Raw genomic sequence first — 24,542 nt, 5'->3', positions numbered from 1 at the left:
TGCTTTCTCTCCAAGGTGTTCTACAATTCTTCCTTAGGCAGTCAGTCATCTGATTATCCTATCATGGCTGTTATAAACCCCTCACTTTAGAAATGTATATATTCCATGGGTAGTTAGAGACAGAGCCCTTACAAATAAATTTTAAGAATATATTCTAAAGAGATCCAAACTACTGGAAAATGAACAGCCCACATGTTGCAGTGTTACGAGCTGAAATGACTATAGAGAGCAGAAAAAGGGGTACTGGAACTTTTCCTCCTGTGCAGCTGTGTAGTGGTTGAAGAAGTGTAATCAGGCAGCAAGATGTTTGCAGAGAGTTGCAGTTACTCTGCTAGTTGAGGTGTTAGGGCTGGATTGGACTTGATGATCTTGAAGGTCTCTCCCAACCCAGTGATTCTGTGTGATCCTCTGTGATTCTGTGTGACTCATTAGCGTGGCAGCTATCTGGTTAACCAATTAAGAAATTATATTGATTTACACAGCAGTTCTTTGAAATGCATGTCAGTTTTATTGCAAATGCTTTTAATAACCAGTGGTGTCTCTAAATAGGTTTGGTCCAGGGAAGTGGTTGCATTAGAAAACAGATTAATGAACGGCTTCAATGGTTGATGTAGACAAAAAAGGGATAAATTTCCCAGGGAGTTATGTGGTCATGGACATCTAATTTGTAGGCCCATATTAGCTACAATCCATTTAAAAGCAGATAAAATTTTGTAATGATTTCCCAGTCTGTTGGAACAGAGCTTTTCTGTTTTAGATGAAAAATACAGTTTTTTTTAAACCTGTATTGGAATCTAAATGTAAATGTATTGCTTTTTGGCTTCTCCTTGAAGAGGGTTTCAGCAAACCAATGTATTCTTTAGGGGAAAGAAGAATAAGAAATGGGGGAAAAGTGACAAGATCTACTGAAATCCATTTGGAGAAGAACATAGTAAGGGTTTGGACAGACCTGTGGTCAAGACCATCCTAAGAAATAAGACAGATTCTACTCCATGTGTTTAGTTAACAAGAAGCACTGATCATGAACCTGTTACAGATATGGCAAAAGAAATACTTTAAAGCACGGTAGATGAAGTAGGAGAGTTTCATTAAATGATTGTGTTTCCATGGAATTGACACTCCAGCCTTACTTTGCTCGAGCTAGATGGTTGCTGGCATTATCATATTCATTGAGTAGAGACCAGAAATAGTTGGTAACGAATAAATTGATGTGAAGGAAAATCTCATTTTCTTGTCCTGATGGTTGGAGTTTATTAACTCCAAAAGAAGGAGTTTGGAATGATTGTAACACCATCAAATTGAAACAGCCTATTGCCTTAAAATGCTGTCCAGGTTTTGTAAACATTTTATCACTGAACATAACTCTCAGCTATTCTTTTCCAAAGAAGGAGAAAAAGGCTCTTGATGGTCCTATTATTAGCAGGATGATAATTTAACAGGGGAGGAAAGATGTAACGTGAGGAAATTGGTTGTTGTTATAGGCAACTGTTACTCATTCCCAATGATTTCAGCTTCTTCGAGGGAGAACTTGTTCTAGGGGAGCTGATCAGTTGCCTCCTGGATTTTCTGGCTTGGCTGGAGCCAGAGCCTTTGTAGTTCTGTTTGCTTAGGTGTAGTGTGCAGGATTATAACATTTCCTTACCCTTGCAGAGGTCTGGCCACACATCTCCCACTACCACCATGAGCAATTCCTTCCCACTGCCAGCTCATTTCCTTTGCTCTTCTGAATCCCATGTCAGGGCATTTAATCTTCTCTCCAACTCTGAAGTTCTCTGGTGTAAATTTCAGTGCTCACTGGCTAATGAATGTCTCTAAGCAGATGTTTAAATTAATGGTTTTAACTAGAACTGTTTTTTTACTCCATATCTCTGCCTGTTTTTGTCTCTGATGTCCATTGGGGAATGTTGCAGAGCTTTGACAGAAGTTGAAGATATTAAAATAACCTCATTGATCCGTGCTGATGTTCAGTGTACATAGCAAATTGAGGAAAGAAGACTCTCTGAAATTAGGATAACTTTCCAGCTGCTTGCACTACATTTTGCATAGTTCATAAGGGCTGTTTAACACAGATTTCTCATTAGCACAATATTCTTGCATGCTAAATGTTTTATAGGGTATTTCTTTTGCTGCTATTACAGGCAATGGATGGTTTTCCTACAAGAAAATTGGTTCTTGATAAATGGGCTTATGAAATGGTTTTAACTCCTTACTACTACTCAGAAACATCATGTGCTATCCTAACTCTGTCTTTGTTTGTGTTCATCTGTGAATATCGAAGAGCACACACTGTTATTTTTCCTCAACCAGCTGTTGGCTTTATTATGCCAAATTCTGGTTTCCTTAGAGTAGACTGAATCATTCTTTTGATTATTAATGGATCAAAATTTGCTTCATCACCTCACTGACTCTTAGAAGGGACTGTGCATGTCGAGAACAAAAACCTATTTTCTCCAAAGTAGTTTCTATAAACTCCCTTGACACAAAGTGAAAGATCTCTGTGCCCACTATTCGGATTTCCCTATACAATAAACAAGGGTGTAGACCATCCTGGAAAGTTTAAGATTATGACCTCATGTTCTTAGAGCTGTAAGCACACTTGGTAGCAACTGAAACAAGGAGTTAGACCAGAAAAATACTGGAGTAGAAGAGATTTCACCTGATCTGGTCTCAGATGGACACGGTGTGGCAGATTAGAGCTGCAGACACAGGAGGTTTCTTAGTAAGTTCTGGTGGAAGGAAAGGGAGAGGAGATTTACCAGCACATAAAATAAATGGATGGTGCACTGAGATGTATCAGTAGGAGTACTGAGTCACAGCTCATCATCTGGAAAACTGGAAATTTTCAGTACTACAGCAACGCATTAGTTGATGTATATATTTTGGGAATGAGGGGACAGTGATAAGTAATGCTTTCTGGAGCATATTATAAGAGAACTGAGTTTTATCTTCTGAGTGTTTCCATCCTATAAGTTTTCCTGTCAGATTTGGGAGAACAATATTTCACTTGGCTTTCAGTTTGTCTCTGAATCATTGTTACAATGGAATTTATTCTTCCAAGCCTGAATTGCTGAAGAAAAAAAGGCAGAGCTGTTTGGGAGGTGGGTGGTATAGAGGAGAAGAGGTGAAAGAAAGGGTCTGTGCATGACTGATCTAATTTTCTTCATCTTACACACTCAAGGCAAGTATGATAGTGTCTGATTAATAGTTTATTAAGTGACCAAATGCTTGTTTTCTGGGTTTGAAAATAAGAATTGAGAGAGCTTTTCTCCTGTGATGGGCTAGATTTAACAGCAGTGTTGTGTAAGACCTGAAAGGAACAATGATTTCTTTTGCAGAGGGAACAGTCTGTGCACTGGCCATGCTTCAGCGAAAAAGACAAGAACTTGCTACTAACATTTAATAAATTTGTAACAGTTATAGGAAAGACACCTGTTGACAACACATTATGTTTATGAAGGTCTTAGTGGAAAATTAATTATTCTGCACTGGAGGCATGTCAATGTGGTTTCTATTGCTGAGGTAGTGTTTGAAGAGACACAGTCCTCAAAGTCATGGGCAGACCTTACTGTAGATAAATATGGAATTTCATATGATATTCACCACTTGGTAACTCTTGGTATATGGATAGTTGCATTTAATTGAAATTTAAGTGAGGAGGTAAAACTGAAAAACTTAACAATTTTGTCTTATGTACCATAAGCTCAAAAGAAAGACGATAAACATAATCTAGAGATAAAAAAAAAAAATTATTGTGTATCAGCTGTAAAAGCTTGTTTTGTATGTTTAACAAATGCCTTTTTAAGCAGAGCTATGGCACAACCATTTTAAACATTCACATTGTTTTCTAAATTATTGCACCAGTGTGCCACTAGGTTTTTAGGTTTTGAAGGGAAAGACTAGGAGTGTTTTCTTGGATGGAGTAGATTAAAGAAAACAATTTCTACATGCCTCTATCAATTCTTATCCTCATCTTTATTGGGTTAATTTATACTTTTTTTTTTTTTGTGTGTGTGAGCTTTGTTTGATTTTGATATTTTTACATTAGGAGCGGCTGCAGATATGATTAGATAAAAATGCTGTTTATTAATCTAGTGGAATTAAATTGTACAAACTTCTCTCAGATAAGTACCTGTCTATGTTGCTATCAAAATATGTGTGTTATATTAGCTACTTTTGCGGATTTCTGGTTTACTACTCATTAAATATTCAGGTAGTCTGGCGTCTCACTTATGAAATGTAAGAAGAGGAATTGAAATTAGCCTAAATTCTCCAGAAGGCTACATGAAGAAAAGTTATTTTATTTTTGTAGCTTACTTCTTAATATGTCTAGACTGTAGGCTGATATCACAGTTTGTAACATGATGTATAGATTTCTGGCTTACCTTGAAAAGGTTGGGTCCCAAAATATTAGGATTAGAATGAAACATTTGGGAAAGGTAAAGGTTGTCTTAAAGTGTTGTATTGTGTTTTTACGTTTCTGTAATGGTTTGCCCCTTCATCTCCCATTTCCCCCCCATAGTTCTACCCTGAGTTTTCCCACCTTTCCCCTCAATATCAATCCCCCCAAAACTTCCTAGTCATTCCCCTGTCCCCTCCCCGCCATCCCCCTGTCCATCACTCGGCTGCCCATCCCACTCTTCCAGAATCTTCTACCCTGGACGTCGAGGGATTGGATCAGGACCAGGGGGCCTCCCTTAGGTTTCCCCCATTGGTTTTTGTATCTATCTATCCTTTCACCTTCCACTCCCCCAAATTCCCTCATTGGTTAATGGGCATCCCCTTCCCCTTGTTACCACCCTGCTGTTGGGAGAGTTTTGGGAGGATTCTGGGGTGTTGGATTTTCTGGAGTTTGGAGCTCTTTGGAGCCTGGACTAAACCTGAGACTTTCCCCAGCTTGAGTCGGTTCCTTTATTGCCTCCTGGGACGCTGCCTCTCCTCCACACAAGGCAGACAGTGTGACTTTCTGCCTTAGCCGCTCCCCAAATCTCAAGATCCAGGGCAGTGTCCCCTGCAGGTGAAGCCAGGGGGCTTCAGGTGGGCACAGCAGCATTAAACAAAGTGGAACCTATTGCTGTGGGAAGAATGAATGTAGGATATCTCTATCACACAAATCTGAAAATGGTTATCAGTTGGTGTGATGCTGCATCAATGCATTCAACTCCTCCCAACGCTCCTTCACTGGGTTGTGCTAGGGCACACTCTTAATGCCAACATCACCCATTTGAACAAAAAGATACTCAAGAATTTAAACACATCATGTGTTTCCAAGATGCAAATACACCAGGCAAAAGAGAATGAGAGAAGTGCTCATAAGGATGAGCTGTTCTACCAGTGCGAGAGCTCAGACGGCATGTGCACAACCTCAAGTTGAGCTGCAGTTTTAGTTACAACACAGACATTTTCCTAACACTTTCCTGTATTTACCTGCTGCTTTCCTCGAGTTTTTAAAGCATCGCAACTCAAATTTTTAAAAGCCTACCACCTCCCGCTAGGTTATCCTCTCAACGCCAGCTGTCAGAGACCCATCAACAACTGGGCTTCCAGCACGTTCCTGAACACGTAAATTATTTGTAGCGGCCGAGACTCCTCGTTTGTTTGGGCGGCAGAGCGGGGAGGCACTCGGAGCTTCTCCAACGCCTCCCCGCCGCGGGGGCGGCGAACATCGCGGCGCTCGGGGGCTGCGGGCACAGGTGGGACGCGGAGCCGCGGGAGCGTCACCGCCACCTCCTCCCTTCCTCCGCAGAGCCCGAGCCCGCGGCCGGCTCCGGCGGGAGCCGCAGAGCTCCGCGCTGGCGGAGGCCGCTGCGGTGAGCGCGGCCGGAGCGGGGGCGGCTCCGGCGGGGCCGGGGCGCGGACAGGTGGGTGGCGGGCGGTGCGAGCACGGAGCGGGGGCGGGGGCGGACCGGCCGTGCGCAGGCGGCGGCGCGGATGCCGAGCCCCCCGCACGGCGGCGGCGGCGGCAGCGGCGGGAGCCCCGGCCCCGCGATAAAAAGGGAAGGGGCCGGAGGTGCGCGCTGCGGGTCCGCCCGGGCGCCGTGCGGCAGAACGTGCCTGGAGGGGATAGAGGCAGGCTGAGCCAGGGGGAGCGGGAGGCTGTGCCCAGCCATGAGCCGCCTCCCTCGCTCGCTCGCTCCCGCCCGCCCTCCCGCAGGAATCCCGCGCGGCGCGGCGGCACCCGGGACGCGCGGCTCCCCCGGGCTCTGCGCGGCGGCGGCGGCGCGGAGCGAGCGCGGGAGCCGCGCCGGCGAGGAGGAGCCGCCGCCTCATCCTGCGGCACCGGCCCGGCCAGCGCAGGTGGGTGGGCAGCGCCCGCTCCCCGCCGCGGCTGTAGCGGTGACCCCTTGTCCCGGCAGAGTCCCCGGCGGCTCTGGGGGGCGTGAGTGCGAGGGGCCCGTGGGGCTGGGGGATGGCTCGGGGGTGCCGGGGACCGCGGGCAGCGGGGCGGTGCCCGGCGCACCTGAGCGGCCGCAGCCGGGCTGGGATGGGGGCCGGGTCCCGGGGGGCTCCGGCGGAGCCGCTCCCGTCCGGGAGTGGCGGGCGCTGGTCGGGACGTGGGCAGCCTCGCCGGCGGTTGGGAATTTTATTTCTTTATTATATCATCTTCGGGATTTTTTTTTTTTTTTTTTTTTTTTTTTTCCCTAAGACCAACTTGTTCTTGGAAATCGCGTTTGATTTCGGTTTCTGTTCTATTCGGTGTGGGGTTTCTGGTGGCGGCTGCGGTGTCGCCGCCGTAGGGCAGCGCGGGGAGCGGGCGGCCGGAGCCTCCCGTGGTGCGGGAACACGAGTTTGTTCCTGCCCGCTCCCGACTCCGGAGCGCTTTTCCCGGGAGAGCGGAGTGGGAGCGTTCCGCTTCCAGGGATGGTGAGCTGTTCTTAGCTGGAAGAAAGGAGAAGGCATGTGCGTGCAAAAGGCAGGTTTCCCCCCAGAGCTTGTACTCCGAAACTTCGCTATTCTGTGAAACCCGTGTTCTGAACACCAGGAAGCTTCGGTTTTTCCAGGAACCGTGCATTTTCTGATTTTTTTTTTTCACATTTTCAGGGAAGGATTGACGTGAGGGCTCCGGGTGTACTGTGTTTAGGTCTTATTTTGTTAGTAAATTGTTAATTTGGCAGGATCTGTGGCATATTGCTCAAAGTGCCATAAGGCTGGAATAAAATGAATCGTTTTCATTGTATAAAAAAGTTCAAGATCACTGCTAATTGCATGTGATAATCTTTCAAATACTAGCAATTTATATTTGCATACATTTCCTTATGACCTATAAAAGATAACTAAGCTGAGTTAGTTTCTGTAAAACTATGTTCATTTTTTCAGATGGAAGAACAAATCCAATTGGGTTTTTTGTTGGAAGAACAAATCCGATTGGGTTTTTTGTATTTACCAAATAATAAGGTGCACATGTTTTTGCGTTGCCACTTCAAAAGTTATCTTGTTCTGTCAAGGTTATGATGTGTCCCCCAAGCAACAAGGATAAAATAAAAATCTGCAAAGATTCTGAGAGTTTTAAGTGTCCTCTTGGTTTAAAATTATTTGGGATTGTTTGGTGGTGATTCTTTTTTCTTCAAATGTATTAAAGAGAAAAATGTAAATAACTTGGTTTGAATATTGAAATGCACCTTTTACTAAAGGGAAGCTTTAGAATGTTTGTCTAGAAAAACAAGTGAGCTGAAATGTTGTGCTAATAGGATTTGCAGCATAAAATATTGCTAATTTCTCTTGTATGACTACAGGTGGCAGTGTAGAAGCCAAGAACAAAAATTGGCAGAAATTGTGTTCTGTGTACAAGAATATGAAGAGTGTACTCATGACTAAGCACAGGAACCTGGAAAACCACAGGTATGTGAAGTGATTCATACAGCTGCCTATGGTGCTCCTGGTATTTATTGTATTCTGATATTCCTGGCTCAATAAGTATTTTTGGACCAATTATCACTTAATGTGTTCACAGTGAGTGCTTAATCAAAATGTCATGGAAAAATCTATATTTGACTACTAAAAGAGGCAAAAATACATTGAAGGCGGTATGGAAGGAGATATGGGATTTTCCTACTTTTTATGGTTTATTGTAACTTTTGAGAATTGGAACACTAAGTAGCCTGAAGTTGGTTTGTTTTTTATCCCTTTAAATAAATAGATTTTATATTGATATACCTAGCAGCAGTTACAGGCCTGGATATCCTTGAAAAGGAGAAAATTTAGATGCAAGAGACAAGTTTGCATGTCTGGATGTTTTGGATGTCTTATCAGTAAAGTTTTTAATAAGCCCTGAAAGTGAGAGGGAAATTGCAGAATTAAGAAAATGTAATTAAGAATTACATGTAATTGCAAATAAGTGTCCAGTGAAGATATGTATACCTTGTTAAGGCTTAAATCTTGTAAAATTAAAAAAAAAAAAGTAACTGTTTTCAATTAAGAAATAAAAGTAAAAAGAAGCAGTATGTAATAAGAGCTCAAGAATAGGTCTCCTATTTCAAAGCACAGGGAGATACTAGATTATTTTAATAATTATTGGGTCATTAATTAACAACATTAGAGTAAGGTAAAGCTTTTCTTGTATATTTACCTTGGTGTGCACAGCCTGTGGAAATTAGTCCATGGATCTGCATTCCTGGATTCCTGGGAAGCCATGGAGGATGAGACAAGCTCAAAGCTGGGGCTTGAGGATTTTTTAGAACTGATGAGTGGGAAGTTATCCTGGTAAGAAGCGTCAAAGTGGAATTATCACTGTGATCATGGATGTATTTATAGTCTTGCACTTCCTCTTCTAGTCTGGGAGAGCAGTTTGTCTAAACCTTTCAGCTGCTCCTGAGAGAATGTGGTTCGACTGCAAATTCCCATGGATGACCAAGTCACCTTTTGTCAGCCCCTCTGCAGGAGCTGGCCTTGGGCACAGTTTGAGCAATGCCCAGTTGCAAAGGAAGCTGCAGAATGATTTATTTTGCTGTTAAAATGGGCTAAGACTCTGCACCCCATAGGTACAACCAACCAGCTGTCACCACTAAACTGTTAAATTATAGTGACTTGGCATCTTGAGATTATGGAATCCAAGTAGAAATGATTAATTATTTTCACCCAGTGCATAAAGTACCTGCCAGGAAACCATAGTTCAGCAATGGCTTTGTGGGCACTCAAGCCCTGAAATTGTAAGATCTTTGTAGAAAAGCTGAGTCTCTGTTGGGGAATAGTAAGATCCTGATCACTGGTTTTGGGTACATCATGATGCTTTCATAATACTGTGTGCCTTGGACAGAACACCCTGCAAAGCTTTCAGAGTTCTTCAATTACAAATGAAAAGGTGGCTGAATCTAGGTCTTCAGGCTGGTGTGCAGAAGAGAGCTCTTTTGAACATCTGGCTGTCATGTTTTTCTTGTCAGCTGTTACTTCTGAGTGAGCATCAGCACTAACTTCCATATAGGCCAGTAGTTCTTTTATTATTATATGTTATTGAACAACAGGGTTTAAATATCCATCAAAAACTCACATTAATATCCCTGATAAAGACAGTTGAACTGTTTATGTAGCACAGGTCAGCATATGCTTATGGCTTTGTTAAACATTGTTGAGTTCATTAGCTTGTGCTAACACATTTAGAAGAGAAAATGAAAATGTCATTTGTAATTGGCACAAAATTTTAATGGGGTCTTCCATTACATCAAGTGCTGAAAATATTAAAAAAAAAAATGGTAACTAAGCAGTGTGATGCTCAAGAGTTCAATTTACAGATACTTCTCTGTGCTAATTATGAAGTATTGACATAAATGAATGAAATCACTTGTTTAAGCGCCTTTTCCAGTGTATAGCAGTTATGTTATGAATCATCTTGTGAACACATTCAGCAATTTGTGATGAATTTCCCTGCCATTACAGGAGATTACCAAGTATCTGATGTATTTGCACTACAGTGGGTTGCTTTAAATTAGATTTGATGGTGGAAAGGGAACTAGAACCATTTTCTATCAACTGAAAAATCAGGCCTGTTTTGTGAATCAGTATTGAATTTTTCTGTACTGTATGGCACAATTTACCCCTTACAATAAAATGCAAATGTTTGAGCATCTTGCCTATAAATACAGCAGTGACAGCGTGTGTGTGGAAGCTCTCAAGACTTCTTTTGTGTCGAAAGCTGTGTACATCAGAGCCAACAAAATGCAGCAGACTTGATGTAATTGGAAGTAGAATTCATAGTAAGAAATCTAAATTTGGAATCTAAACGCGTGAGGTCCCACTTTGAATCAGCAATTCTTGGTTATGTAGAATATTCTTTGATTTGGTGAAGGGCGTGTTTGTAAGCACAGCTCCCCTCAACAGTGCAGAAGAGGCTGCATCTTAAAAAACACTTCTGTGCTTCTGTTTTGAACTAAAAGTTGTGGCTGGTTATGTGTGCTGTTGTCTTAGGGAAGCAGTGTTCAAGTGTTTGCACAATCAGTCCTTTCATGCTATCATAAAGTGGCTGTGATCTGTTAGATTATAAAGTATGATTGCCCAGCAGTTATGGGAAATGCCTGTTAATGATACCAGAGTGTTACACAAGAAAAATAAAACTTTCTTACTCCTCCTTGCTTTCATAGGATTGTCTTGGAAATTATTTGTGGGAACCTGAGGAATGGATTAAAGATGCTGAATGGAAGGCAGAGGAGAAGTTAACTTTTCACAAAATAAATAAATTCGCTTTCACAAGCACCAACCAGTCCAGTATTAAGGATGGATTTTTAGAAAACCACTAGAATGGTTTTAGATTTTTAGAAAGCCAATGTCTTCCAGGAGGATGAGGACAGTCTGAATCAAAGTCTCTGGAGGTAGATATACCAAATTAAAATTTCAATGGAATACAATGAGAATAAGCCTAAAACACAAGGAGTGTGTCTGAGGCTATTTAGCCTAGACCCTTTGGCTTCTCAGGCTGTAGGTTGATATCAGATCTACAGTTAGGAAAAAAAAAACCCATAAAAACAAGCATTTACTTGCCCTCAACAGTATAAATGCAGCTGTTAAACCAAAGGGATAGTTTATGACACTGCAAGATGATCATTGCAGATTAATGCAACTGAACTCTTGTGAAAGTCACAACATGCAGAGTGTAAGGAAAATACTCTCCATCAGCAAATGTGTAAAGCAAACCTCCAGGCAGGTATTCCCACCTCTGTCTCCAGGGAGGCTGCCACTGGGGTTCCATGAGAAGCTGTAATGCAGTGGGACATCAATCCTGCAAAGGAGTAATGACCCTGAAATTACATCCAAAAAATCTCATCCTGTAGATGAGACCTTGCTGTCAGGTGATGGCCAAGTATCCTTTTGCTCTAAGAATTCCATTGTTTGGTGTCGGTTCCAGGTGATGGAGAGACATCTCCTGCTGTGGAGTGTAACCAGTGGTGGAAGGGAGCATTTGGAAACCTTCCAAGCACATGCCAAAGTGGCTTACAGCAAAAGGGGTCTAGGCTGTCTTCTCAAAATGGAGAAGTGTTGGAGACATAAATGTTACCAAAGGAGTGCTGGAAGCAACATGTGAGTTGCTGGATAAAAGGTGAAGAATAAAGAGCTGTGCACATCAGTCTGCAGTGTGATTTCAATGTTCTGCATGAGGGCAAGCAGGAAAGGCACGCAGGTCAAGGTGCCACTGGCTGTGGCTGAAGTATGTGGGGCAGAAATTGATGAAGGTCATCTAGAGAACAGTCAAGGACTGCTGGAAAAAATAGGTCTTATTTAGACAGGACAGACCAAAATGGATGTGTTTCTATGCAGATGTTGGAAGACTGGAATTTAAAATGGAGGGATTGATGGCTTAGTTCTGCAGTGAGTTATTGACAGTCCACATCTGCCATAGAGAAGGTATCAGGCAGGACACTGATTAGGGTTCTTCTGGACAGCCTGGTAAGAGAAACTGCCAGGAGAATAAAATGCTTACAACCACTGTAAAAAAGGCTTTGAGGGATATTTAGCATGGTTGAGCAAGATGGAGGGATCGTAAAGGTACTCTGCAAAAACGTGTTCAAAAATTAAAAAAAGGTGAAATTCATGCAAAATAAACATGAAATGAACAGTAAAACAAGTTAAAGCCTGATATGCAATTTGTAGAAGGCAAAGAAACTTGTTGTGAGTTCTTTCAAAATGATCAGAAATGGCATGGCCAATGGTCCAGTAGGCAACTAAGATCTAGAAGAGCTCAAATCATATTGCTCTTGTAGCCAAAGGCATATGAGAGAGCAGTGTTCACAGCAGCAGTGAAGCTGAGGGTGCCAAAGGTGATGCCAATTTTTAGAAAGGCTTCCAGAAAGCCTGTGAGAAAGAACAGGACAAGTTTGACTGGCATTCATACCAGCCAGTTTTCTGGTAAATACCATGGAGAAGAAAACTAAAGCATTCGTGGACAGTTTGATGTACCAGGAAAGAGTCAGAACAGTCTCACAGGTCTGGTGGAGTTCTTTGAAGGCACTGTTGAGGTTGTGAGTAAGTGTGACTTGGCTGATGCAGTACACTGGGGTTTCAGGGAGTCTTGTGAGAGCGACTCACCAAAGGTGCTGAGCAAAATGAAACTGCTCTGACATAAGAGGAATTTTTTTTGTCCTAGACTGATGGCCAAAAGATGAATAAATGTCCTGTTTAACAGAAGGGATGGATAGAATTACTCATGGATCTGTGCTAAGATTAACACCAGTATGCATTGGTGATCTGGAAGGGAGAGTGCAGAATGATTCTAAGTTAATGAGAATAGCATAAATGAAGGCCAGTTATGAAGAGCCCAAGAGGGAGCTTGTGATGCTTAGTAAGTGGGGTTGAAGCTTGCTGCTATGAAGTAATGCATGTGGAGGAGAACAATCCTGCCATTGTTGAGATTTTAGCATGGAAGGAAGCAATGTAGAGAGTTTATCGTGACAAATCCAAGCATTGATCAAGTGTTTGGGATTGGTGGGAAAAAAAATTAGGGAGAAATGGCTCTCAGAGCAGAGTCTGCTATGCCAGTTTGCAAACTGCCTGTGCTTTTATCTTGACCTCAAGGTGCTGTTCTGAGCCCTGGATTTAAAGGAAGAATGAGAGGAAAAAAAGGGGAAAAGGGGGAGATAACAGAACTAGAAATGGGTGGCAGTGATGATAAAGAGCAATTAAATAGATTGAGAACCTTCAGCCTGGCAAAGAAGCAGCTAAAGATGAAAATGATAAAAATCTATATAGGAGTGTAATGGAAAAAAAAAAGAACAGGGAATGTTCATTAAGTGTGTCTTGTAAAACAAGACCCAGAGGGGATCAAATAAAATTTATCAAGTGACATATTCAGAACAAGTAAGAAGTGATATTTTTTTCATAGAGCACAGTTTAGCTGTGAGCCATGCACATACTGCAGGATTTTCTGGGTATGGACTGTCAGTGCAAAAGCATCAGCTCTTGCTTAGAAGAGCAGAGAGCCCAGTCCCTGAAGGCTGCAGAGGGATCCCAAAGTCCATCCCTGCATGCTTTTCTTGTCCTGGTGCTCTTCCCAGACCTCTGCTCTCTAAAGACACAATGTGAGGATAGGTGTATCTTTGGCCTGATTGAATGTGGTTATTATTATGTAAAATGAAGAAAAAATGCAATCCCATACAGAAAAATGCTACTCCAGATACAAAACAGAAATATTGGTGAGGAAAAGATGTTGAGAAGGACAGATTTTTTTTTTTTTTTTTTTCTTGGGCCTGGTAACTTCCCAAAGCAAAAAGTTCAATTTTCTTTAAAGAATGTCTCAGTCTTTATACTAGACCACATTTTAGTGCTGTGGTTTAGTTGATATGGTGATGATTGGCCAAAGGTTGGACACTCTGATCTTGGAGGTCTTTTTCAGCCTTTATGATTGTGTGGTATGTGAAGTTTAATGCCCATACAAGAGAGATAAGATTTTTAATTCTGAAGTATCTGCATTCAGCTGAACTTCTGTCCTTCTTCAAAGTAAGTTGGACACTTGTTATCCCTTGAAGTTTATCTTCAGATGGACTGAATTAAAAACCTACATGCAAAAATAAACTGGTGAATTTTGGTTCAGGATAAAACGCTTATTGATACAATAAAAGGAAAAATACAGGTTTTGAACATGGAAGATGAAATCTCTTTTCTGATAAAAATGGTGAGGTTACACCTAGGCTTGTTCCTTATCCAAATGTAGAAGGACTAAAGCTCTATTAGACTTGAGCTGAGTAATATCTTTGAGAGAATAGGTTGTTCAAAATAAATAACAACTTGACCATTAGACATGAGAATGGCATTTAAATATTAAAATTATTTAGAAGTTATGAAACCAGGATTGTGTAGCCTTCCAACCGAGTAATAAATGACATCAAAGAAGAGTCTCCCAGTGGTAGATCTTGGTGTGAACACAACAAAATCAGCACAAATGCCATGCTGCACCCTACAAGGAGTCACTGGAGTGGATGGTGCAGGGAACACAAAGGTTAATCTAACCCAGGAATTTTTGTCTCTTTGGCTTCCTGGGCTTGGTACAATAATTCAGCTTCCCCAGTAGGTGATGAGGAGCGCCCCAAATGGTTTCTGCTCTGAACTACCTGCTGGAGGTTTTGTCTGTCCGCACTGGCTACAGACTGACAAGGGAAACAAAGCAGGCTGGCCTCCCTAAGTCAGAGCTGCCCTTTGAATATACCCATTCCATATGTTACTGTCAGATCTGATTTTTCTAGAGGTTTTTGTAGGTCACTTTTTTTCCCCCAGTGGTACTAAGATAAAAATACATGAAAAGACAATACCAGCTAAACCCATTTTTAAGAGTTTCATGGGGAAGTGTCTGTTTCCTACTAAAGTTCAGATTGTCCCACAAAGTTTTCCATAGTTGCCTATTAATCTGAGAGCCATATGAAAACATGAGACTAAAATATTCTGTTTAAGGAAAAAAAAAAAAAAGTAAAATCAGATTTTTCTGAAATAAAATGAAAAATCATGCGAAAAGATTATATGGAGTTTTTGTAAATTACAGAATTAAGGCAGTAGAACCTGTTTGAAAGAAAGGGTTAATTATTTACCTAATTATTTACCACCTAAGACACTCATCTTTCTCAAGAATGGGAGAAGAATCAGTCCTGTCATTAGCTCAGTTATTTCGATGATTCCTTTGGATGGTCTTCAGTTTTCCTATTTGTTCAAAAGTAGCAAAACAGGCTTCTTAGAGTAATTTCTTGATTTTAATTTTCTATCCCAGAATGTTGTACTAAAGGAAAGAAAAAGTATAGGAAAAAAATCTTGGTTTTCTCTTTATCCACTAATTAATATAGTGAGGTAATGAAGCTGAACGCTGGCAGTCAGACACTAAAGGAGAATTGGGTCAGCACAGGATAACAGCAAGGTTTGATTGTTCTCTAAAAAGAATTTGTTACCAGGCACTGTGGAACTGAACTTCACTAGTAACATAGAGGGTTTGGCTTTCATATCTATTTAAAATAATGCTTTAAACTGTAGTGTGTGGTCTGAAGTGGTTAAGGGGATGCACTAGCCATTGCATATTTCCCAAGCAATTATTTATTCCAGTGTGTTATCTTAGAAAGTGGACACTGCTGTATGTTTTTTTCTTTTTAATTAAGTGGAATCAGTTATTTAGAAACTATTTCAGTTACATTTTTCTAATACAAGATCCTCTGAGAAAACAGATTGTTTATTTCAGTGCTATAAAGCTTGTGCATACATACTTTTTTTTTTTTTTTTATATTTTCCTTTTTATCATCAACTACACTTGTATTTTACATTTTGGGGGGGGAGGATGTCAGGCACTATAATTATTCTCTGATGCCTTACAAATAGTTGATTCTACTTGTTAGTTTTTATCTGGATGGTTCTTAGTGTTCCTGATAATTGAGGAGGTTGTGCACTATATAATGAAAATAATAATAATTCCAAAGTCAAAATGAAAGTCATGTGCTGCCTTTGATTCAGATTTTGGTTGTATGAAGTCTGTGTTGCTCACAAAAAAAGTTGTAAACTCTTATGAAACCTTTGATAAAATGGAAGCCAGGGCCCAAAGCAAACAGAAATCTGCTTATCAGGTCTCTCCTGAGCCCAGTGACGAGGCACAGACGCAATTCTGACATCACCTCCCACAGCCCTGCATCCTGCTGCCTCCTGAGAATGCACAGAAATTCCAGGTCCTCTAATTTCAGACCCTGAAACCATGGCCAATTTGCTTTTTCAACTTTTAGATATGCCTTCTTTTTCGTTTTGTTTTTCTGCTTGTCTTTGCTTTGCTTCGCAGCAGTTTTACCTTTAATCATCAAATTTATAGGTGGAGTTTTTTAAAATTTTGATCCATCTTGGTGCTTCCTGACACATGTAAACATAAGCTCCATGGATGCTTTTACCCCATGCACAAATAATTTCTAATTGAAATGAATATTTAAGAGCGTATCAAACACATTGACTTAACACTGCTATCTTCATTGACCGAGATTGGGTTATTTTATGAAGTTTAAAGAAGTTTTTGTTTTGCTTGTTCAGTCAGAGCAAGTTGGGCTACCCTAATGATGGTGTGCTGTGTGGCTAATGCCTTGAGAGGGTTACTCAATTTAATGTATTTTTCCTTGCCAGATAAACATTCACATGATCCTTTCCAGAGACCAGCCAAGAACTGACAACATTTTAAACTCTGTTTTCTCAAATTATTTCCCATGCAGCCATTTGCCTATTAATTTTTTCAATTTGTAAAGGTGTTAAGGTTTTGCTGTGGTGAAGATGCTTTTGAGCAGGGGGACAATGTTTCCTCATCCTTCTTCATCAACCCGAAATTTCTTAATTTTAACTCTCAAAGAGAAGGAAAGCCAGGGGGACCTTAATGCTTTCTACAACCCCCTGAAAGGAGGTTGTAGCCAGGTGGGGTTGGTCTCCTCTCCCAGGTAACAATGACAAGGGGAAATGGCCTCAAGTTGCACTGGGGAGGTTTAGATTGGATATTAGGAAAAAAAATGTCATGGGAAGAGTGGTCAGACACTGGAACAGGCTGCCCAGGGAAGTGGTGGAATATCTGGAAGACCAGATATTCTCTCAAAATATCTGGTCCTTGCAGATATTTAAGACACAGGGGACATATTTGAGTGGTGGATTGGCAGTGCTGGGTTAATTGTTGTTAACTTGATAGCCTTAGAGGGTTTTTCCAGCCTAAACAATTCTATGATTCTATTAATTTCTTGCAAAAATACCTTGTGAATCTTTTATTTAACGAAGTCTGTGAAAAGAAACATTTCCCCCCCACCTTGCTCCTCTGTAAACAGACCTAGAAATCTCAGCCTGAAATAGAATTGCTTTGTATTTCTGAGGCTGGGGAATGGAGGAGAATGGAAGTAGTGCTTGTAATGACTTTTGAAACCTTTAGAAGATAGCAGTCCTTCCAAAAGTCTGCTGTAGTTCCTTTGATTCAGCAAAACCTAGAAAACTCATAAGAATTTGAAGCCAGGTGGATTACTTAATTAAATAGATGGCTGATTTATGACTGGTTCACAATTACTTTATGGTTTTTTTTCATTTTTATGATTCAAAATATAAGAAAGTTTTGTCCCACAGAAATTTCCTCGTGTTCTATGTCTCATTAATTAATGTCTTGGAACATAGTGATCAAACTTATGGATTATATAAACCTGGGGAGATAGAAAATTCTTAGGTAGTTAGAATTAAATCAAACTTATCTGTGAGGTTTTGGGGGAGTAGTATGTTGTAAAAAATAAAGTTTTAGAAAAATATATAGCTGTTCTAAAAAGCACAGACATTTAAGTAACTTAGGGAGCAGTGGCATGCAGGCAAGAATTTTGTAATTAGCAGCAAGAGTTGAAATTGTTCAGTGGAAAAGAGGAATGTGTGCCTAGATTTCATGTCCATCAGGCTCTTTACATTTAATGCAGTCAGAGGTTAGGACAAAAATTCATCAAAAAGTTTAGGGAATAAAGAACCAAAAGGTTTAGGGAATAAAGAACCAAACAACAAGGCCAGGCAAAAGATGTAATGGCTGAATAACTAAACAGGTCTTACTAAAAAAGATGCTTTTAAAAATAATTTTGTCAAATGTTTTGTTACATGATTCTGGTTTTACATCTGAATTTTGACTGTTACTTGCTTGCTGAAGATTATTATTTCTCAGTGGTCATGTGTTCAAAATAAGTTCATCTAATTTTGCACATTTGAACTGGGGAATATTTTACTTTGAAAATGTTATATATCTTCAACCCTTACATTTGGTATTTTATGCAGAAGTGTATCTGAAGATAAAGAGTTTCATCTCTTAGACCAAATGTTTCTGAAATAGCACAGGACTTTCCTTGAGGGGCAGCTGTGTGTTTTCTTGGTTATATGGGGAGAGAAATACTTCTGCCTTCTTGTTAAAGTTCTGAGATGGTTTTGTTGCCTGCTCTGATTGTCTCGAATGTTCTTTTATTTTTGCCGTCTCCACGGTGGTGTAGTCTAAAACCCTTATGAAGAAGCTTCTCTCATTTTACAAGCTGATTTAGTCACTTGGGTTTTCCACCAGCTCTGCTGGTAAAGACATCTGGCCAGCATGGCACCTTGAGGATCTAGCACATTTTTCTCTCCCAAGGCAGTCACTTTACTGTGGTTTTTTTTTTTTTTCCTCTAAATTATTATTATTTTTTTACACTGAATGTTAATCTCTGTCAAGCTGGTCTCACTGAAATGTTCTTCATTATCACCCTTTTCCTCCCACTCTGATAAATCCATTTTATGCTCCTGCATTGTCAGGCAAGGCTTTCCCTCCCTCTGCCCCTCTTTCAGGCAGCATTATTTTCTGCTGGGGTGTTAGCTTAAGGACATTAGCTTTGATGACTTTGGTGGGGCATCCACAAGGGCTGTCCTTAGTCTTGGGGGAGCACTGACTGTGCTTCCTCTCTGCCTAGTGGAAAATAATTGGGGTTTCCAGGGCAATTCTGAGTTTCCAAGTTGGGTTTTTTTTTTTCCTGAATTGCCCTCCAGAGAAGGCCACTGACCCCTCCAGCTGCAGCAGGGTTATGTTTGATGGTCACTGGTGAGGAGCTGGAGCTCCCTGCCCAAAGGAGCTCAGTGTATCTGGAAAGGAAAAATAAGATGTTTGATTGGGAATTACCCATTTTTGTTATGTTATAGGGTCTGGGTTGGCTTAAACTGTGCACACTTTATACAAAATGTACCCTGCAGGTGTTTCAGTGCTTGAGTTGTGTTTCCACTTTTAGTGGCTGCTGGAAAGTGCAGAATCCAAGCAGCTTAGCTGGAATTTTCTCAGGGTGCCTCTCATTTAGTTGAGCTGTGAATATTTGGTGGCTGGTATTATTTGCTTCATATTGTAGTCATTAATTTTCATCACAGTTCTGTAGAACTTGTCTTGTTCTGCCATGAATAAAACTGTGCTTTTTATCTTGCCTGACTTGAAGAGATTTTTGAGGCTGATACATGGTTAAAATATTATGTGGAGCTTTTACAAAGATGTCACTAATGAATTAATTACCACTCAAGAATTTCAATTCTTGTAGTATGTTCCTCTGTTCTTGTTCTGGAAAAAAAAAAAAGAGATTTCTATGGAGACAGAGCTGGCTTTGAGACCTTGGAGGCTTTACTCCTCATCCCTTTGGGTGGTTCCAGACTGTATTAAATCAAAAGTTAATGTTTACTATTGAGGATATCCATGATGCTTCACAATGCATGGATTTTGGGACCTTTAGAAGCAAAGGGCCTCTCTGGTCTTAGGTAGCTTTTTGTAGAATAAGAAAGACACTAGACAACAGACAAAGTCTTTGGTATGTATCCTTTTGCTTTTTCTTAATTAATTATTTCCTCTTTCCCATCATATTTGCTGTCTAATCTCATTCAGAAAGTTTTCCTCAAAGGCATAACTGTATTTCAAAGCTAAATTTCAAACTCAAATTTGTAGTATTTACTTGTACCTCAGGTAATTCAAGTAGAAACCCATTGATTAAACCTGAATGATTGATTAACTTTATTGCATTTCTCAGTTTTTAATGTAGTGGGGGTTTAATATTTGCACTTCTTGACCTTGCACTTCCTTTACTTTTTTTTTTTTTTTTTTTCTGCCACAGTTCTAAATGTATTTTCATTTTCTTTTTTTTTTTTTAATGTTTTCGTTTTCTACAGCTGCTGGGAGGGGATTGAGGGTGACAAAAGAATGTGAAGATGTGCAAAGAACCATGGCCTTGTGAGACACAGAATGAAATTGTTTATTTGATGTTAGTAACTTGCTTAATGTTATACCTAAAATCTACGTTTGGAAGAAGAATGTGGGGAGTTCCTTTAAAAAGTGGCACAAAAGCAGGAAAGAAAGTTAGCAGACAGTGATTAATTGCTTTATTGCAAAAGGGGAGCTTTTTGTATCTCCTCTTGGTTTGAAATCAGTTGCTGTATGTCGAGAAGACTGGCAGAAGACTTTCCTGTCTTACTAAGTTGTGACATCAGGAAATAACTAAATTTACCACTGGGAGTTTACCTAACTAACCACAGCCTTTTACTGATATGTTAACTGTGTCCTTACATACAAATTTTGAAATAAAAATGCCAGTACTTGGTGTGTCACTGATGGGAAGTAAAAGGCAATATTTTGGTCATAATTGGTAGGAGGCAAGACTGACATTTGCATGAATTTTCCTCAGTTAGAGAATGAGCAGAAAATATTTCATTGAAATTAAATTATTTCTTAACATTTCTGTCAAGCTGACTTGGCATTTGTAAATGCTTGTGCTTTCCCCACTCATAATGCTTAGTGTCTGAAAGTGGTTTTATTTAAATAAGAAACACATTATTTGTTTAAAGAATTAAATATTTTCTTTAGATTTCAGCTTTAGCACAGCCCTCAGAATTTTGTTTTCAAGGCCAGAAAGATCCTCATGCTGTCTTTTAAAACATCCTGCATGCCAAAGGACACAGAAATATATTCTGCAATGATTCTGCTGTGTTCAGTGTCTTGCAAAAACTTAAGGGGATGACAGAGAATCCATCACTTAACCTGGTACTCTGTTCAAACATATTATCCTTGCTGATAATTCATATAGACTTAAATCCTTAAGTCTCACTTGAAGACACTTTGGTTTTATCCCTTAAATCATCTGGGGATTCTTCTGTTTCTTCTCCACTTTTATTTAGCACCTTCTGCATACAGTTCCAATGTCTGTGCATTGTAGTATTGATCTCGCCGTGCAGAGAAAGAGCAAAATTGGTGAGCTTGCATCTGTTGGGTGTCTGAGGACTGCCCTAATCCTTCTTTTCCACAGCACTGCCTGCCAGGCACGTGTTGGGGGAATTGTTCAGTGATCCTGCACCTCCAGGAGGGTGGTGTCAGTCAGTCCAGGCTGTGGTCGCAGGTTTCAGACATGCACCAGCTTTGTGTGTTCCCAGAGGAGCATGGCCTTGCATTGGCTTAGAGTTTGCCTTCACTGTGTGCAATTGGTGCCTGCAGATGGGATTTTGGGGAAATATTTGGAGATAAATCTGCTTATATAGGCTGTCTGAGTCTTGTAACTCACTACAGAGTTAGTAGACCTGATTCTGCTGTTTGAGTCTTAAGAGTAAGAAAACAGTCCTAAATTTTGTCTTCTGTATCTCCAGCGTAAGAAAAGAGTCCTAAATTGTGTCTTCTGTATCTCCTTGCATTTTGTAATTATTTAAACATGAGTCATGTACATATATGCTGGCTTATCATTATGCTTTGCAATTAAGTCAAACTGTACTTTCCTCTTTACGTAGGGAAAAACTAGAAAAATTTTACTTTTTTTTTTTTTTTTAAACAAACTCTAAGACCTCTTGGGAACTCCCCTGTTTCCAGCTTGCCCTTCTGCAATCTGTTTCTGCCTTTCTGACAAGTTAGATTTTACTTTCTTGGCAGATCTTTCTGAAACCTGTGTCTGGTAGTTTGTAGCTAAAGACAGGCAGACTAAACCAGGCTTTCCAAAGCTGCTCCTCTTGTATAAATAGTCTAGTGTGACCCTCTGACACAATGTCATGGATGGTGGCAGTGGCAGGTAAATAGGTCCTGGGGACTCTATTTACTTTAGGGACTGTGCAATGTCTCTAAAGTTGTAGCAGAGCTGCCTGAGAAATTTTGGAGGGGAGAAGCAAGCAGCATTTCTTTCCTGACAATAAAGTGAAATGTTGGCTTTTCCATGAATAAAGTTGGAATTATTGATCTGCTTTGGGCAACTTACAAGTGAAGATCATCACTGAGCTGTTTGGCTGCCTTCACATGGGCTTTTTTGTCCATTTATGTGTTTCAATAATGGTCATCTTTGCCAGCCACCAAGAATTCCTGGTGTGTGGTGGTTCCCTGTAATGAGGTGAGCTACCAGGAAAAGCACTGTGCAGCTTCAGCCTGAAGACATTTTTCAAAACATTATCTGTTCCTGTCCCATATAAACTAGACTTGAGCTGCTCAGCTGCTGAAGTCCATATGTGGTCTTACCCAAAGGCTTCTTCAGTGCAGACCCTGGACATGGAAGTATCACCTTGCTGTTTTCCCTGCAGCCCCTCTGGTGTCACTCTCTGTATTTCTCCTCTGCAAACACTGTGGCTGCACATGGGTTGTCACCACCAGCATAAATCAGTTTGTGTGGCTCCCTTCCTTATCTAAGTTGTTGTTGGGGGATAACTGAGGCTGCTTATGAGAGGAGTGAATTATCCAGGCAATAATTACCCATTGCTGGACATTGAATTCCCATCCCAGAGGGCAGGTGAGGATTAACATTGTGTTGTAAGTTCAGAAAGTCTAAAGCGTTGAGAAAGCATCCAGGATTTGACTAGCTGTGTTGTTCTCATGGAATTTTTGCTCCTGGGACGTGCAGAGCCCTCAGTGCAAATGAAGGGTGTTGCACATCTCACAAGATGCCCATGAGGCTGAGAAAGGAGCTACAGCCTCGTGGTGTTTGGCGTCTTTTTGGGTGTGCAGCTTTGAGGGGATGGAGTTTTTGCTCCTCAGCTGGTCCAGTTTATGAGGTCACCATGAAGGTTGGTTCTTGGAAACTGGAGAATCTCCAGTTATAGTGAGAAAACCCTGACTCCCTTCTCTGTCCCCCAGTGACATCAAGTTGCCTACCCCTGTACATTTTTTGGGTGGGTGGGGGAATTCAGAACCCCCACACCAGCTGCATTTGTGCTTTGTTTTCACCCTTTGGAGAAAGGCAGCAGAGTGGCCAAGCAAGTAATTGGTCTTGTAGGTGGAGCTGGGGAGGCACAAGGACCAATGGTCAGCAGAGCATCGTGCAGGGATGTTCAGGTGGGACAGCCCAGAGTGACCCTAAAGGAAGCAGTTCTGTCATGCTGTGTTGGGTCTTCCTCTTACTGTAGGATTTATCTGTGTCCCTGCAAAAGGGCAGGTCATGGGCAAAAAAAAAGGAGAAATTACCTTTCCCAGCAGCTGAAGGATGTGTTGGTTACCCAGCTGAAGAAAAATTGAATTTCTAGAGGAGAGGGCAATGGAAAAGGATGATAAGACACAGCAGAGTGAGTGTACATGAACAACTCCTACAGTGTTAGATTGACTTTGAAATAAAATATATGCCCTTTGAGTTAAGTTACTTTGAGTTTCTGGGACTTAAGTCCCAAAACTTTTAGAACTCAAAACTAAAAATGGAGTGGGAGTTGAAAGGTCCAACGTGGTTGTGACTAAGGTGAGGTCCATGTAGAGAAAATTAAGGCTTCTGAAGGCAGAAAACCAGCTGCAGAGAGTTGAATGGGTTGCTTCAGGTAGTATTCACTAGAATAGATATAAAAATAATGAACATGTTGATGTTTTTTTGGCAAAATGAAGAGCTTGTTTTGGAGCTGTTTAAATTTGTGGCGGGTGGGAGGGAATAATACTATTGTAAACGTCATGAAAACAGGGGAACAATGTAGATCTGAACTCTTATTCCCAATGGGTTTTTTCTTTTTTGTGTTCCCTGGTACATGCTAAAAATATTTTCAATATCTTAACATCTGCATTGTTATGAAATATGGCACGTCTTTGTTTTGTTTTCAGCTGTGTCCTTCTTCCATTACATTTTGTTCCATATGCTCTCTTCAGTTGGGATGTGAAGTCATTTTCTTTAGACAGTTTTAGGTCTAATTGCCTCGACTCCAGAACTGCACTGTGCACCACTTGGAAAAAGTTATTTCTTTTGTTCTGCCTCAAAACAAACCCCAGGCTGTATGTTGGGGAATATGGATTGTGAAAATGTCTTCTGAGTGGCATAGAGGGGCAGAAAATAGGGTAAAAAGAAGGCAGTTACGCTTCTTTAAAGGTAGAAAAACATGAGGCTGAAGAAGGAGTGGGTATACCAATGTATTTGGGGTATTTCTGTGTATTAGCACATCTTGCCTCAAGTGCATCTTCATGTCCCATTTATTTGATTCAGTTGGGAGATGGGATGGATGGATAAGGCAGACCAAGCCTCCAAAGCTCCAAGCAGCAGAGGAAGATGGTGGATGAAGGTGGGAAGCAGTTCTGATTCATGTGCAATAGAAAGCTGTAAAACAGGCAAGAAACAGGGCCAGACTTGCTGTGAGCATAGGAAAGGGAAATAATTAAGTCAGACTGGTAATGAGGGCAAGATGGCAGGAGATGAGGG

General features: G+C 40.9%; 1 protein-coding gene across 1 annotated transcript; it reads left to right on the top strand.

Moving 5' to 3' along the window:
* Positions 1-5,269: 5,269 nt before the first annotated feature.
* Positions 5,270-23,710, top strand: LOC115497347 (uncharacterized). Its single transcript, XM_072936710.1, has 6 exons — positions 5,270-5,348; positions 5,493-5,559; positions 5,744-6,294; positions 7,731-7,836; positions 8,578-8,697; positions 11,330-23,710. The coding sequence occupies exons 1-6, from the start codon at positions 5,270-5,272 to the stop codon at positions 11,331-11,333; spliced, it is 927 nt and encodes a 308-aa protein (XP_072792811.1). The 3' UTR covers positions 11,334-23,710.
* The last annotated feature ends 832 nt before the right edge of the window (positions 23,711-24,542 follow it).

Source organism: Taeniopygia guttata, chromosome 1, assembly GCF_048771995.1.
Source record: "Taeniopygia guttata chromosome 1, bTaeGut7.mat, whole genome shotgun sequence".
Classification (NCBI taxonomy): domain Eukaryota; kingdom Metazoa; phylum Chordata; class Aves; order Passeriformes; family Estrildidae; genus Taeniopygia; species Taeniopygia guttata.
Note: the sequence above shows the minus strand (reverse complement) of the source record. Positions and strands in the feature narration are given on the sequence as shown.

What these genes read in the sequence shown, in the direction of transcription:
- LOC115497347 (XM_072936710.1), top strand. Translation starts at nt 5,270, where the DNA reads ATGCAAATACACCAGGCAAAAGAGAATGAGAGAAGTGCTCATAAGGAT. An exon ending in CCAGTGCGAGAGCTCAGACG is followed by an intron (nt 5,349 to 5,492) that starts GCATGTGCACAA and finishes ACCTCCCGCTAG; the next exon opens with GTTATCCTCTCAACGCCAGC. An exon ending in CACCGGCCCGGCCAGCGCAG is followed by an intron (nt 6,295 to 7,730) that starts GTGGGTGGGCAG and finishes GTATGACTACAG; the next exon opens with GTGGCAGTGTAGAAGCCAAG.